The sequence below is a fragment of the Olea europaea genome, chromosome 9 (genome assembly GCF_002742605.1).
Source record: "Olea europaea var. sylvestris chromosome 9, O_europaea_v1, whole genome shotgun sequence".
Taxonomy (NCBI): domain Eukaryota; kingdom Viridiplantae; phylum Streptophyta; class Magnoliopsida; order Lamiales; family Oleaceae; genus Olea; species Olea europaea.
Window position 1 is genome coordinate 7,595,481 of NC_036245.1, and position 16,494 is coordinate 7,611,974.

A 16,494-nucleotide genomic window follows, 5' to 3' on the forward strand; every position below is an offset into this window, starting at 1 on the left:
TTGGGTTACATGGTTTATGAGATGTTGGAAGAACCAATGCTCATAAATTTGTTGGATGTTATTTTTCTAAGAGGTATTTAGAAGTAGCGTAATGCTCTTCAATAGTATTGGTGTCAAACACCATTCTAGATAGTAACTACATGTTATTAAACGATAAATTCACTCAAATTTAATGTCAAGTGATTCATTTAATTGAATCTGTCAAGTGTAGCCATGTCAAAGCTGGTGTTGATAGCATTATTCATAGCGAAAGAGCATAGCCTACAAATGGAAATTAGCTTCACAATTATATTCACTTTTTTCTTTCATCTTATAATCCAGTAGAAAATAATTAGCTTGCAAGAGTTTATTTAATGCAACAATAATTAGTCCAAGTATACCTCGTAAATCCATATTGAATGGTAATGAATGAAATGCACATGGACTTCATATTATTTACACACATCTACCTTTTGTTTAATATATGTACTTTTATATTTTTTATTATTTTAATTTTGAGAATCACTGGATAATAAACTTTCATATATATAGGTTGGGCTCTTTTAAAAATGGCTACTAAAGATACCTAAAATCGAACTCCTCGTAAACACGGAAAACTAATATTTTAAAAACTCCATAATCGGTACCGCAAAATTCCCAAGCATGCCCCAGGTGATGGGTGATGACATGTTTAATTCAATATTTTATTTGCCTAGTTTTAATTCATTTAACAGTCCTTTTTTTTTATTGTCTAGGAGTTCATTCTAATTAGAAGTTTTATTAAAATTTAAAATAGATATGTTTTCAAGAGTTCGTATTTTTCAAAATTTTTAGTTTGGATTTATTGTTTAAAATAGATTGTGCGAGGCCTAAATTTTTTATTTAAACTTCAAATCGATATGATGACATCATGTTTAGGTGTCTATTTGATTAACTTAGGCAAAGAATTTCGTTTACGACACCATATTTTAGGGATGTCTAATGTTGTTAAAAGTTGATGAGTTCTGTGAAGTGTCTCATGAAAAAGTGGGTAGATATTGTATGTGCAATTAAATGTGGTTTAAAAATAAAGTTTGACCAACTTTTAAAAAATAGAAGCTTTACGAAACAAGCGAAGCACTTCATACAAAGAATAATGTATCATTGTAATGTTGCCTTACTCGAATGGTGTAAAGACACATAATAATGAATGAATGCATCTAGAATCATATAACCCCAATAATATCTCACTATCGTAACTAGAGTATATAGATGCAACTAGAGTTGAGCTTGAAAACCATAGCGCTCCATCCGACCCAAAAAAAAAAAATAATAATAATAATAAAATAAGCTCACAAAAAAGAAAAAAGAAAAACACCATCCCAAAAAAAATTGTTGGTGAACGCAAACTCATGGCATGTGGCGTCATGATACCTCCGTGTATATATAGGAACAAGACATGCTAATCTATTTTGGTCGTTGCTAACTCTCGCGCAAGTAGTTTGGTATTTTCTAGAGCGTCATCCACCATCGCAAGTTGGTCCCCTGACCTTAACGCATCTTTACTGATTTTTTTTTTATGTGGTAAAGGGTCCTTAATAGATAAGAACACCAAAATTGATGGTAGAACTATTCGCGTGATCTACGCATTCCTTAATTCTAAGACATCTTGGCGATAGCAGAAACGAGTGACTTAAGGATTTGAAAATTCAAATTTTCCTCTGTGAGGTCAATCTTTGGACCCTTTTTAAAAATGGATTAAACCTTTAAAAATTTCCTCCAATTTTACCATCTCCAAAACAATCATTTTAAACTCATATATATTGCTCAAGACTGGTGGATATCATCTCTTAGGGTCCATTTGATTGCAAATGTAGAATTTAATTGAATTGAAAACGAATTTTAAGAAATTAAATTGCCTAGAAATTGTTTTATTGGGAATTGTAAATTATTGTGTTTGATTGGTATAATTTTCCCAGTGAAAAATATTGAAATAAAAGTATTTTTTGGTATTCGTTTGGTTTTGTTTTACATGAAAATTATCAATTAGAGGAATAAATTTTATTGGTATTGAGGATGAAATTTGTTTCCATTACCAATCCAAAAAAAAAAAAAATTCAAGAAAATCATCTATCTTTTGATGTTCGTTTGACTTTATTTTACATGGAAATTGCCAACTAAAGAAAAATATTTTTTTACAATCATTCTTAGAATTTGTTTCCATTACAAAAAAAAGAAAAAAAAAGAAAAAGAAAACGAAAAACAATAATTGCTATAGTAATTCGGGAAAATGAATTCTTTCCTCAAAAAGAAGGAAAATGTCTATGTGGCATCAAAAGGTAGAAACTGAATTCCATGGAAATTTTTGCCAATCAAACACCAAAAAATTGAAAAGATGGAATTGCAATTCCATTTTCCATTGAATTAGCGTGCAATCAGACAATACCTTAAACTCTTACAAGGTATTTTAAGCATATAATTACTTATGAGACAAAACTTCAATTATACATAAAAAAAGGTAGTTATAAATGAAAATGCAATAACTAAAAAAATTACTTATAAAAAAAATTTATTATTTTTAATTAAAAATTTACTTATAAGTAAAAAATCACTTATAAAATAAAATTTTACTATTATGTAAAGAAGCTTATAAAGTTTTTAAAAAAAATACTACAAATACAATAAAAATGCACTTATAAAATTTAAAAGTTACTTATAAGTAAAAATTCACTTGTATGTAAAACATTACGTATAAGTGTAAAATTAACTTATAACAGTAAAATTCACTTATCCATAAAAATAAAAAAAAATAAAAAAAAATAAAAAAAATTGCTTATAATTTAAAATTTTTTATGGTAAGTAAATATTTCATTTCTAAGTTAAAAGTTAGCTTATATATACAAAATTAATTAAAAGTAAAAAATCATTTATGAGTAAAACGAAAATTCATACAAGAAATTAAAAATATAAAATTTAACTAAGGTATAAAAGTTGGATGTCATCTTTTAAGAATTATTTAGCAGAAAAAGCTTAGATGTACCTATACATGGAAATTAGCTTCATAATTATATTCATTTTATCATCTTATAATCCAATAAAAAATTATTAGCTTGCAAGAGCTTATTCGAAGTCAAAATAATTAATCCAAATGTTTGTCCATGTCATATGCAAAAGAAAATGATTGGGTAAACTATGTAAATCCATTTTGAATTGGAAGGGGGTGACTTACACATTTACTCCGTATGATTTAAACAATGTGCCTTTTTAACTGTGATTTATTTAGTTTAAATTAGATTGAATAAAATTTAAACCAATATAATTGAATAAAATTTAAACTATTATTATTATTATTATTATTATTATTATTATTATTATTATTATTATTATTATTATTATGTTTTGCTTTGTAAATGATTTGATGGTTCAAACTATGCAAAACCACTTAAAAGCAGTTTGGATCATTTCATAATTAAAGTGAGTATTTTGCGAACCTTACCCTTGTACGCACGGACGGTTTAAGCTCATTTTGAGAAGTCATGAAACCAAGCTACTCTCAATTTTTTTTTCATGAGTCCCTGCTTGACTTTTGTTTTCATTCATTTTTCCTCATTTTTGAATTTATTTTATTATTATTTTTTTAAAAAAGTTGCTTGTGTTGAGCTGATTTCGTTAATTTATTAAAATAAGTGAGCCGGCTTGGCTCAAAGAATGAAGCTCACGACCACGAGTCAAAAATTGAGCCAAATGTAGGATTTGAACATGTGCCGAACTCGGATGGTGAAAAGACACACAATAAAGAATGAATACATCTATAATCATTCAACCCCAAAAAATTATCTCACTACCTTGACCAAAGTTAAACTTGAGTTAAGCTTTAAAACCATACCACTCCATTTGACTAAGTCAAAATCAAACACAGCCTAATTAATCCCCAAAAATGACATCCCAAAACCATAGTTGATGAACCTAAACACAAGGCATGTGAGGTCACGAAACCATTTTGCTTCTTGTTAACTGTCTACTAGTGAGCTGGCTAGATGTAGTACTATGATATTCTCTAAACCGTCATTCACCATGGTTGTTTTGTTGATAATATTGGTCTCCTCATGTTATACATATATGATGTCTCCTTACAGATTTTTTGCCATAGTGGAAGGTCCATGACTCTAGGTATTTGTAACCCATCTACATATTCCATGATTCAAGAATTAATTAACAACTTGGCTGGTAGAAGAGGATTTAAAAATTCAAATTTAAATTTCATTTCCTCTGGTCAATTATAAGCGTGTGTAAAACATGGTACTTTGCTTGTGTTTGGTAGCCATTTCCCATTCACTTTTAGATATTATCTGAGTGTTGCACAGCAAATGGGCCTTTGAATTTGCACTACAATAATGCTTCTTGTACATTCTATGGATTACATGGAGTTTGACATCCTTTACAAATTCAAAATGTATTTGGCGGGAAAGTGCGTTGAATTCAAAAACTGTCTAATCATGTGCCGCCACGTGAAATAATGTCAAAGATGATGTAAAAGACAATGTACAAGTAGCATGGTCCTTTGCACTAATGCTAATCAAACAGGAGATTGGACAGGGAGTTGACACGTAAAAGACATGTGCCTATACAATGGGAATCCTTTTATTTACCACTTCTCGTTTTTACCCCTTTACGCTCCAACCACCTCCAAAATTAAAGGTTGAACCCCAACCTTAAGGGTCACCCACCGCCACGCCTTTGGAGCATCGTGAAAGAGGTTAATCGCAGGATGTGCCCTAACAAGTCAGAGAACAAGAGTTGCATGTACACTGGTGCCCACAAAGAGTCTCAATCCATGTTTCAAGAATCAAACCCTCATACTGCGGCTGCCAGCAAGGTTGAGTATACCTCACCCTTGTCTTTTGTACCACTGGGATATGCCCTGGGGGGCACCAACCACCTTCAAAATTAAAGAGAACAATGGGTAGTTGGAGGCATGGGATAAAAAAGGAAAAACTTAAAGTAAATTCTACAAAATTCACATGCAGTCGTCCTTTACTGTTGGACCTTCAATTAATTGAAATTGGACTGCTCTATGCAACCTTCAATTAACTGCTCTAAAAATGAGCAATAAATATGGAACAACACAAGTGCATATTGTATGGAAAAATGCTGTCAATAATTACTTCAGATAATTGTCTGGTTTGTCCTAAGTGAAAACTGACATGTAAAGGTATGTTGATGGCCCGAAAATTGAATTATTAAGAGAGTCGAAAATGCTGTGTAGTTTGCAACATTGCGATAAGGCAATTGTACAACAATTGGAAATTTCAATTCTTGAATGTAATGGAAGACCAACACCCTTCAGCAAATAACTCCAAAGATACCGAATGTGAAATTCCAATTACGGATCAATGGGATCATCATCAGTATTTTGATGGTCGTCGAATACATAGAGTGCCCCAGGTAATGCAATCTAAGAAACACAACGAAGAGGATTGAGAGTGAATTGCTGGCACATAAGCCTTCATGGGGCTAGGTGCTCTCACTACAGGTGTTTCTTTCCTTTCGTTTTCCTTGTCAGTTGGTTGTCCAAACTCTACTTCTTTCCCAGCCTCTTCACCCATTATTTCCTTTTCTTTTCGCTCAGGTCTCTTCACATGTATTTTTGGAAGTTGCACCCTACTCCTGATAGTAATAGCTTGCACTTGCTCTTTTGGATTGACCATTGTGTTGCCTGGCAATGTCCCTTGTGGGCGTTCTGCAAGCTGTTCAGCTATCTGACCAATTTGTGTTTCCAACTTCTTGATTGATACTTGTTGATTCTGAAAGTTAGTGTCAATCTGCTGAAACACCTTGTCAGTCTTCTGCATGTACTGGTTGAACATCTCCCCCAAACTTGGTTTTTTCTCCTATTGGGCATTATTTGAACTGTTCCCTTGTTGATTATCCGACCATCTGAAGTTTGGGCGTTGTCTCCATCCTGGGTTGTACGTTTGAGCAAATGGATTAAAATTTTGAGACCCATTCTGAATGAAATTGACCTGCTCGTCGGGATAGCCTATAGATGTGCTGTTTTATGTCAGATGTTAGCCCCGCAGTTCTCACATGATGGACCAGTTGTCACTGCATATGCTCCTTTCGTTTGTGATTTCACCAATAACTCCACTTGTTTTGTCAATGCTACTATTTGGGCGTTGGTAGCTGTTGTGCTATCTAACTCATACATTCCTCCTGTCTTCTGTGGCGCCACTCTTTCCGATGAGAACATTGAATGCGTAGTGGCAATCAACTCAAACAGTTCCATGGTTTGCTGTACAGATTTTCCTATAATTGATCCTCCAGCTGAGGCATTGACTTGGGATTTTGACAGTGGTGTAAGTCCAGTGTAGAAGTACTGCACTTGATTACCTATAGTAATTCCATGGTTTGAGCATTTTCTCATCAACTCATTAAACCTATTCTATACTTCGTGATAGCTTTCTCCATCTTTCTGTTGAAAAGTTTGAATTTCTAATATGATTTTAGCTACCCTCGCCGGTGGGAAAAATTTATTACAGAACTTCCTGATTAGTTCTTCCCATGTAGTAATGCTAGCGTGAGGCTCAGCATCTAACCACTCCAATGCAGCATCTCTCAATGTAAATGGGAATAGTCGTAGTTTAATAGCATCTTCATTGACTCCCGGAGCATGAAAGTTCTGATAGTTTTTGAGAAATCTAGAGATATGTGTGTTTGGATTCTCTTGAGGTAGCCTGTAGAATTGCAGGGCGTTGCTCATCAAGTTAATCTAATCTGGCCTGTTCTGAAAGTTATTCACCCCAAAATCTGGATACACGATACTGGAGCGCATGAGTGCTGCTATAGGTGTTAGGAACATTGATACTAGCAAATCACCTTCATTTATTTCCCCTCGCTCATGCTGTTGTTCCGGTGGTGCCACTCTTGCGGCCATTTGTCCAATCGGCTGAATAGGATATGGATTTGTTGATTGTCAGCCATTTGACGTTGCTGTTTTTGTTTGTGTTCTTTGTGTCTTCATCTGAAGGTACGTTCTATCTGCGAATCAAACGGTTCAAGATCGTTGCCTTAGGCACGGAGCATACAACGAACGCAATTTTCTGTAAATAAAAGAAAAATAAATAAATCAAATAACAGTTAAAATAAAAATTAATTGAGACTAGAAGAAATAGTTCTCGGCAACGGCGCCAAAAACTTATTGTAAAATTTTGATTCGCAAGTGTACGATCCGTAACAAGTAATAGTGAACCTAAGAGTCCGAATTGTCGATCCCACAAGGACTATTTTCTAGCACTTAATTCAATTTTTCTTTAACTACTATTTGACTAAAACAAATTAAAGGTTGTAAAATCTGGATTTTAATCTAAATTCTAGAAAATAAATGAATGTTCACACGATTAGTTGGAGAATCAAATAATGAATGGATGTTAGGGTAGAATAACTTCACTAATTGATCACCTTTACATCTCAAATTAAAACTCAATTCTAATGTAGTGCTCGGTCGAATTCTCCTATTGTATTCAATTTACCCCACTCGAGTTCTCATTGAGCCTATTCAACTAATTAAATTTCATATCTCTATGCAAATTCAACTTAGTTAAATGAGTTCTATGTCTTAGAAATTCAATTATGACCGCAATAAATGATATAGGTATCTCTACTCGTTATACCAATGTACTGAATTTTACTACATGGTCTAAATTTTAAACTCATATCTCTATTTGTAAAGAACTCACAAAAATCATTAAATTATTGATTAGATAATTTAATGCATAAGAATTAAAAACTGAAAGTCTTAATAAGAGAATGTAAAAGAGCCCAATTGGTTACATTATTCCCCCTAACAATGAATTTAGCTCTCATAATGCAAGAAGAAAAATAGGAATTTGTCTTAGAATACATCACCGAGTTTGTAATAAAGATGTAGAAGAAAAAGTAGAATTCTTGCACCAAGATCTCCTTCCTCTTCCAATGAATGCTTCTAATCTACAATTGCTTGGTGTTAATCTTCTTGAATTTCTCTTTTGAATCTCCATTTTTGTTATCTTCTCTCAATATGTCCAGAACCCTTCAAAAGTATGAGGAAGATGTATTTATAGGTGCCCCCTTCGTTTTATGTAGAAGTAGGATTTTTATGGATCTAAAAACGGCCCAAAAAGATGCGCCCTGGATCTTCAATCGCAGCACCTAGGCGCTACGAGACAGCACCTGGGCGCTATGTCTTCAGCGCCTAGGCACTGTAGTTTCGGCACCTAGGCACTATGGTAGCGCGTAGGTGCTATGGTTGCGGCGCCTAGACGCTGCCTCTCGAGTCCAATTTCATCTTTTTTTTTTCAGTTTCGTAGCGCCTAGGCACTATGATGCAGTGCTTAAGCGCTGTCTTTCTGCCCCAATTCCGTGTTTTTGGCCTCTTCGTCCACTTTAATACTTCTTTTCACATCGCTTCTCCTAATCTTCAAAACAAAATTAACAAACACATAAAAAACGTTCTATACTCACAAGATCTAGCATTTAATCAAGCTAAAATTGTGCGAAAATCATGAGTGAAACAAACTCATCACTACGCTCCTAAGAGGTTTCCTTTGGCCCTTATTACCATGGCTTGCCAGAACTTCCCACGGCAGAAGAACTCAAGCGTAAAGTCCTTGAGGACTTTGTTTCAAGCAGCTGTAAAGAATTATTCTACAACCAGATCTCTGAAGTGATGGACAAGATTAGAAATTGTTACGTTGGGGTTTCTAGAGATGCATATGATGATGGAGCACTAGCAGAAATGATGCTTCTAGATGCATCTTTCGCTATATATATCATTGAGATGTACTTGAGAGGTAATACAAAAGTTTCCCACTTCTCTAAACATCTTGGAATGGCTGTATATATATATGCATTCCAGGATATGTATTTACTGGAGAATCAAATTCCATTCTGGGTAATTAAGCTCTTGATTAAATTAATGCATGGAGAAGGATGCATGTTAATTTGTGACTTCTCAAGTCACTTTGTTTTTGCGGATAGCAGGGTAACAAGAATTCCTGGAGAAGATGAAAAGCAACCACTTCACCTTCTGGATGCTTTGCATCGACTACTGTCAAAGAATTGGATAATGAAGGAAAAGAACTTGAGGAAGACTTTGATAATGCAGGAAATAAGCCTGTAAATAAATGTCAATGGTGGCGGGGAAGGAAAGAAAATCCAAATGAATTTGGGAAATACAATCGTCAATCTCGTTCAGTCACAGATCTCAAAGCAAAAGGCATCCACTTCAAATATAGTTCAAATTGTTTAAAGAATATTAAGTTCAAATCCTACATATTTTATGGGCAACTTCAATTACCAGTTTGGTTCTTCTCTATCAATTCCAAGTCATTCTTTACACAGATGATTGCATGTGAGGGGTCTCCAGAAAGCGAAACTGGCTATATTATAACATGTTATGTTAATTTCTTGAAGTCGCTCATTGTTAAACCCGAAGACGTGAAAGAACTACAAGAAAGGAAGATACTCTTTAACGACCTTGACAGTGATGAACAAATTGTGAAACTAATCAAAGAGATTGACAATTACGGACTTGAAGATGACTGGATTTTTGATAATGTGAAGATGAGAATTGAGAAGCACTGCAGTAGCAAGGCAAAAATTCGGATTGCCGAATTAATTAATACTTATTTTACAGTCTATGGACTTCTATGGCCTTATTTGCTACCACTTTTCTTCTTTGTTTTACTTTTCTCCAGACATATTACACAGTTGAGAGGTTTGATGCTTTTGTATTCTTTATATCAATCTACGTTTGTATTATTGTAATTCAAATCTATCAAAATAGTCTTATAACAAATGTTTTATCTAGTTATGGAGATTGAAAACAATGGTTATAAGTTCTTGAATTCATATTCAGAATGCTAAGAATCTGGAGACAAACTATACCCTCAAGATAACTATACCCTCAAGATGTTAGCTCAATTGCCTTGCCCAGAAGATTTCAATTACAACACCATAGTTTTCAGAAAGAAAATTAAGAGAAGGGTGGGCAAATTAATGTTTCTAGTCAATTAACTATTCACGATAGTTAATATCACTTGTTCAAGATGCGTTGATAGTGTTGAACATAGAAAAGATATTTGTGTTGGAATTTGTAAATCGAAAACATAAAAATAATTATAAGATCAGAAAAAGACAAGATTTTTCAGCCCAAAGGTCCCGAGGTTCGGCCACTGCTTCAAATGCCTAATACCCATTAAGCATCCATTATGATTTAGCTCAAGATCCACTATGTACCGCCCAAAAGTAGGCAAAGAGTTCGAGTTTCAGAGAACACGCAGTTTCAGATTCTCAATCACCATAAAAACTTCTCACAGCATAATGAACTCACACAAGATTCATCTAATTTCTATTTATTTCAACAAATCACACAAGATCTAAGAGAGAATAACTGAAAAAATCAGAGAAGATGAAAACTTGAAGAATATAGAAGCTGCTCAAAATGAATCATCTGAAACCCTAAAGCCTTCTCGTGTTCCTTTTATATGAGAGTGATAGATTTTGGTCATCCAACGGTCCATCACTTGCCATGCGTCATGAATCTGAGAGAAGTGTCATTTGATAGCAAAAAATGCATCATAGTTCTTACTAGATCAACAAATTTGGCCTTCAAGTTTGGGCCTCACATTTTAGTCCATTTAAAGAATAGCTAGGCCACACACAAAATTCAGCAAACCAATCTTTACAATCTCCACCTTTTGCTGCATTTTGTTATAGTACATAAGTGGATTCAAAAAACTTAGTCTAACTTCACTTTCTCTATTCACCTGCAAAGAAAACAAAGTTAGTACTCTTCAAGATTAATTAATTTCAAAGAATCGAAAAACTTACTAACAAGGATTACCTTGGTTCCAGCATCTGCAAGATTTACCTTAGTAGGTATTTTAATCAGTTTAATGTCACCCTTATATATAATGTCTCTAATAAAATGGAATTTAACATCTATATGTTTGGATCTATCATGTAAAATAGGATTTTTACTTAGAAAAATCGAATTTTGGTTATCAGAACATAGCTCCACTTGATTTTCTATAAGACCTAATTCACCTAACAAACCCTTCAACCATAACCCTTCATTTACTGCCTCAGTTGCAGCAATATATTCAGCCTTGGTTGAAGACAATGCAATCAGTTTTTGAAGTTAGGATTTCCAGCTAATGCATGTATCATTAATGACATAAAAATATGCAGTTCTGGATTTTCTACTATCTGGATTTCTAGCAAAATTTGAATCCACATAACCTTTTAACGTAAGTCCATTTATTAGTTTTGAACATTAGACCTAATTGACTTGTTCCTTTCAGATATTTAATAAAAATTTTCATGTATTGCCAATGCAATTCACATGGGTCATTTATAAATATGCTTAGCACACTCATATCATAAGCAATATCAGGTCTAAAGCATACCATAACATACATTACAGATCCAATAGCATTAAAATATGGGACAATTCATCATTCTTCTACATCATCTTCAGTTTTAAGTGATTGATCAACAGATAATTTCATACAGGCAGACTAACAGCTTAGCATCATGAAGGGAAAATCTTTTAACTACCTTGTCAACATAAGATTTTTGTGTTAGAAACAACTTTCCATTTATTCTATCCCTTTTTATTTCCATGCCCAAAATTTTTCTAGCTAGTCCTAAATCTTTCATTTCAAATTCTGATTTCAACTTTTCTTTAATTTAGTTAAGTGCAACAGAATTATGAATAGCAAGGAGCATATCATCACCATACAAGAGAAGATAAAAAAAAATTAAGATTCACCATCTCTTTTATAGTAAAAATAAGGATCATATTATGATTTCTTAAAATCTAAACCTTGTATAAAAGAGTCAAATCTTTTATACCATTGCCTAGGAGTCTATTTTAGGCCATACAAAGATTTTTTCAAGAGATACACTAAGTTCCCCTTTCCTTTTACTTCAAATCCTCTTGGCTAAGTTATATGTATGGTTTCATTTAAAGAACCATACAAGAAGGCAGTTTTCACATCAAGATGTTCTAACTCTAAGTCAAATTGTGTCACAATGGCAAGTAGGACTCTAATAGATGTATATTTAACTACTCGTGAAAAAATTTCAATTTAATCCATACCTTCTCTTCGATGGAAGTCTTTAACTACAAGTCTTGCCTTATACCTTTTATCATTTGTCTTAATCTCACCTTCGTTGATCTTATATACCCATTTACAATCAATTAATTTACAATCTTTGGGTTTCTCAACTAAGATTTAGGTTTTATTCTTATGTAGATAGTTCATCTCATCTTCCATTGCAGCAATCCACTTAAGGGATTCTTTGGAAGAAATAGCCTCTTCATAAGAGGTAGGTTCTATGTCAAACAGATCAGATTCATGCGGGACAGACACAAAATCAGCATACTGATACCTAGAAGGAGTTCTTATTTGCCTCCTTTCTCTATCTCTAGCAAGCAGGTAGTCCTGCAGGTCGTGTGTAGGCTTCAAATGCTGCTCATCTTCCAGTATTTCAACATCAAACACATTCTGAGGTTCTATTTATTGTGGCTCCACCTCAAACTGAGGCTGGTTATTCAAAGTTTCCTTATTCAGGTTTATTTCAGTGATAATAAAGTCATAGTTTCCTAATTTTTCTCCAGATTTGTCACTAAGACAAGAGAAATCATCCTCATTAAAGATTATAGATCTACTTATTATCACTTTAAAACCCCTCTCATCTCTTAACCATAATCTATATCCTTTAACTCCTTCTTCATATCATCGGAACACACCCTTTAGTGATCTAGGGTCCAATTTTGAATCTGTGTGATGTGTATAAGCTGCACATCCAAAAGTTCTAAGATAGGAATAGTCTGGCATTATGCTTGACCAGATTCGTTCAAGAATTTTATTATTTAGTGAACTGGAAGAACATCTATTGATCAAATAACATGCAATTTTTACTACCTCTCCCAAAAAAACTTTTGGAAGGCCAGAGCTAATCAACATACATTTAATCCTCTCAAGAATGGTTCTATTTAGCCTCTCAACAACTCCATTTTGTTGAGGAGCATAACACACAGTTATATGTTACATAATTCCTTGTTTATTACAAAATTGGTCAAATTCTGAATTACAAAATTCAAGCCCATTGTCAGTTCTTAAAATTTTTATCTTCTCATCTGTCTGATTTTCAATTAGCACCCATTCCAATCTTTAAAAGTTGTAAAAGTATCAGATTTTGATTTTAATAAGAAAATCCTAGTTTTTCTTGAGTAATCATCAGTGATAAGAAGATAATATATGTATCCAGATACTGTAGAACAGGGATAGGTCCCCATAAATTAGAACGTATGTATTCAAAGATATTTTGGGACTTGTGCAACCCTGCCTTAAATGGCAATTTGACTTGCTTTCCCATTATGCAATATTCACAAAATGTTAAATTTTGAACACTATCCTTCCACATGTCCCTTGATATGATAGAGTTTTTAAGCTTTTTTCACTTAGGTGGCCAAGCCTTTTATGCCATAATTCTAATTTATCGGGATGTGTGACAAGATTCAAACCATTATTAGGTGAAATGATTTAAGCACCTATAAATTCCATTAAGCTTTGGTGAACTGACAATAAGTTCTTGATTTTTTATTATATTAGTAGAACCATTCTTTATTTCAATTTGATAATTTTCATCATCAAGAACTCCCTAGGATATGAGGTTTCTTCTAAGTGCTGGCACATATCTTGTATGTTTCAACAACATGTTATGACGATTTTGAAGTTTCAACAACACATTTCCAATACCCTTAAATTGACATGACTCATCATTCCCAAGTTTCACAGACCCTTCATCAAGACTAGAATAGTTAGTCAGGCAGCCAATATTGGGTGTCATATGAAAAGAACATTGATAAGTGTATTTTATACACTATTTCATTCATTAAACTAGAGCTATTTTTGTTATTTAAGATGAATTGATGCTTAACTTTATACATATTTCATTTGTTAGGGGTAACTCGAGGTAAAACAATGAAATTAGACAGAAAAGTGGGAAATTTATTAACTTGGGCTTAATCAAAAGTTTGGGGACCAAATTGCAAAGTACCAAAAGTTGATTCAGACTCGATGTTGATGATTGAAGAAGAGCTAGAGGCAATTAAATGGTATTGGAGGATAAAAGATCAAGAAGATATCAAATATGAACTAAAAGGAACGAAAAATGAACTATAAGGACCAAAGTGCAACACATGAAAACATTTCATAGTGGCGCGCGCGCATACGGGCTTGATTTTCATATGCAAAGAGTAGACGCGGTATGTGGTGTGCAACAATGGAAGTTTACCACGCGTGAAGGGTCATTTTTTGAAAAAAAAAAAAATCGAGCATATTCCTTTTTTGATACAAACTCTTATGGAAATAAAATATATCCTACTACTTAACCTAGGAGGACGAAAAAAATGGGGGGTTTTTCTTCTGGACGGCTGAAAGGTGCTTCCAAGGAGAGGAAATCTCAAGAGGCAAATATCAACAAAAGCAACTGCAAAAAGATTGGCAAGGACTGGAGGAAGAATTTACGCAACGAAACTAATTTTTTTCTCTTATTCCCTAGTTCTTCTCCATGTTCTTTATCATGTATTTTATCACGTCAATCAATTCAATTATGAACTTTGAGATCTAGTGCTTGATATGCCATTTTTGAGACATGTTTTGATTCCAATACAGTTATTTCCTTTGATTTTTCTGGAATTTATTTGTGTTATTCTTGCTTAATGCTTTCAATTGCCTGATCAACAATTGAATGATTAGTTGCTTTAAATTTGGAGCTTGAGAGAGGAAAATTTAGGCGTGATCTAAAAATAACATAACCTATATTTCGTAGGTTTCGAGAGAAAGTGTGAATCTTTGAGGCTAATTCCACTTTAGAATCAGATGCTTTGATAATTTTTATATGTTTAATTTGGAATAGAAATATTGGGATTAAAATATAGAAATAAGTTCTATTTGGTGCTCGAGAGAAGGGATATAATTAATTTAGGGTTCTTGCTTATAAATTCGAAAAAAAGTTGATGAAAATAGCTATAGAGCTTGAAAAACATCGTCGAGAATATGGTGAAATCATTCCCTGGGCTTTTCCATCTTGATTTATTCGTATAATTTGCATCCCTTGAATTCGTCACCAAAATCATCGTTAGATTACTTAACAATATTGATTTTTAGTTTCATTTGCCTAGATAAAATAGAACCTACCAAATTATAGTACTTGGTAGAAATTAAATTACAATCCCAGTGGGTTTGATACTCTAACTTCAAAATTATATTACAAAACTTGTCACCGTACACTTGCAGTATAAATCATGTTGCATAAAATGCGTGGCAAACATCCAGAGTCTAGGACCCAGTCCTGATCATAATTTTTTGTTATTGACACATAGGCTACTCCAATATTGGCTCTTGCCTCTTTATAGTTAGGAGCAATTGCCAATGAAGCATTTTTTGTATTAGAGTATTTCTTTTGGTCATTAGCCTTGTCAATGTAATTCTTAATCAAATGCCTAGTTTTTCCACAATAAAAGCACTTCTTGTTATTTGCCTTTCCTTTACTAGGTTTCTTGTCTTTTTCTTTGGTATTACTCCATTTCTTTTTGATAAAATTTTTATCCTTATGATAATTGGAATGACTAAAGTTGCTCACACCTTTAACATGTGTTCTTTGTTTTGGCGACACACCCTCCACATTGAACACCTCTTTGTATTCAGATTTAAATTCCAGTTCTCTATTCAGAAGAAAATTGTGAATTATTTCAACAGTTATGTCACTTCTACCATACTCTGGAGCATTTCTTATGTCTTTATACTTATCTCCTAAAACATTAAGTAGACCAACTACCTTTTGCTCATCTAGGATTTTCTCACCACAGTTTATTAAGTCTTGTGTGATCCTATTAAATCTATCCATATATCTTATGTATCAAGATTATGATCAAACTTAAAATTGAAAGACTATCTCCAAAGAAAACATTTATTTGGTAAAGATTTAGTGAGATACTCTTTTTCTAAGGCTGTCCATAATTCTATAGCAATTTTTGTCTATCTTACTTTCCTAATCACAGAACCAGATAAGTGCAGAAACATAGTGCTCCAGGCCAGTTCATCTTGTTTTGTTTTCCTATTCTCAGCTAGACTTTCTGGCCAAGATTCATCAATGGCCTTAGCACATTTGATAACAGAAGACACGTCTCAGTTCAAGAGCCGGTTTCCACATTCTAGAGATTTCTCCTTACTAGATCACCAAATTAGGCCTTCAAGTTTGGGCCTCACATTTCAGTCCATTTAAAGAACAGCTAGACCACACACAAAATTCAGCAAACCGATCTTTACGGATAGAAATGTCAAAATCTTATGAAAGGAAAAACCAATGCAAGGACATGGGAAATAAGATTGGGAAATAATTTTGTTTACGGGTATCTGCCATAGTCCTAATCCATTAAATACGAAAAAACTAGTTGTTAGAAAGTTCTCAGCTGCGCGACAA

At 33.5% G+C, this 16,494-nt stretch overlaps 1 protein-coding gene across 1 annotated transcript; it reads right to left on the reverse strand.

Annotated features, from left to right (window-relative positions):
• Positions 1-13,668: 13,668 nt before the first annotated feature.
• Positions 13,669-15,918, reverse strand: LOC111399883. Its single transcript, XM_023027367.1, has 2 exons — positions 15,342-15,918; positions 13,669-13,808 (listed from the first exon to the last, which is right to left on the reverse strand). The coding sequence occupies exons 1-2, from the start codon at positions 15,916-15,918 to the stop codon at positions 13,669-13,671; spliced, it is 717 nt and encodes a 238-aa protein (XP_022883135.1).
• Positions 15,919-16,494: the final 576 nt, after the last annotated feature.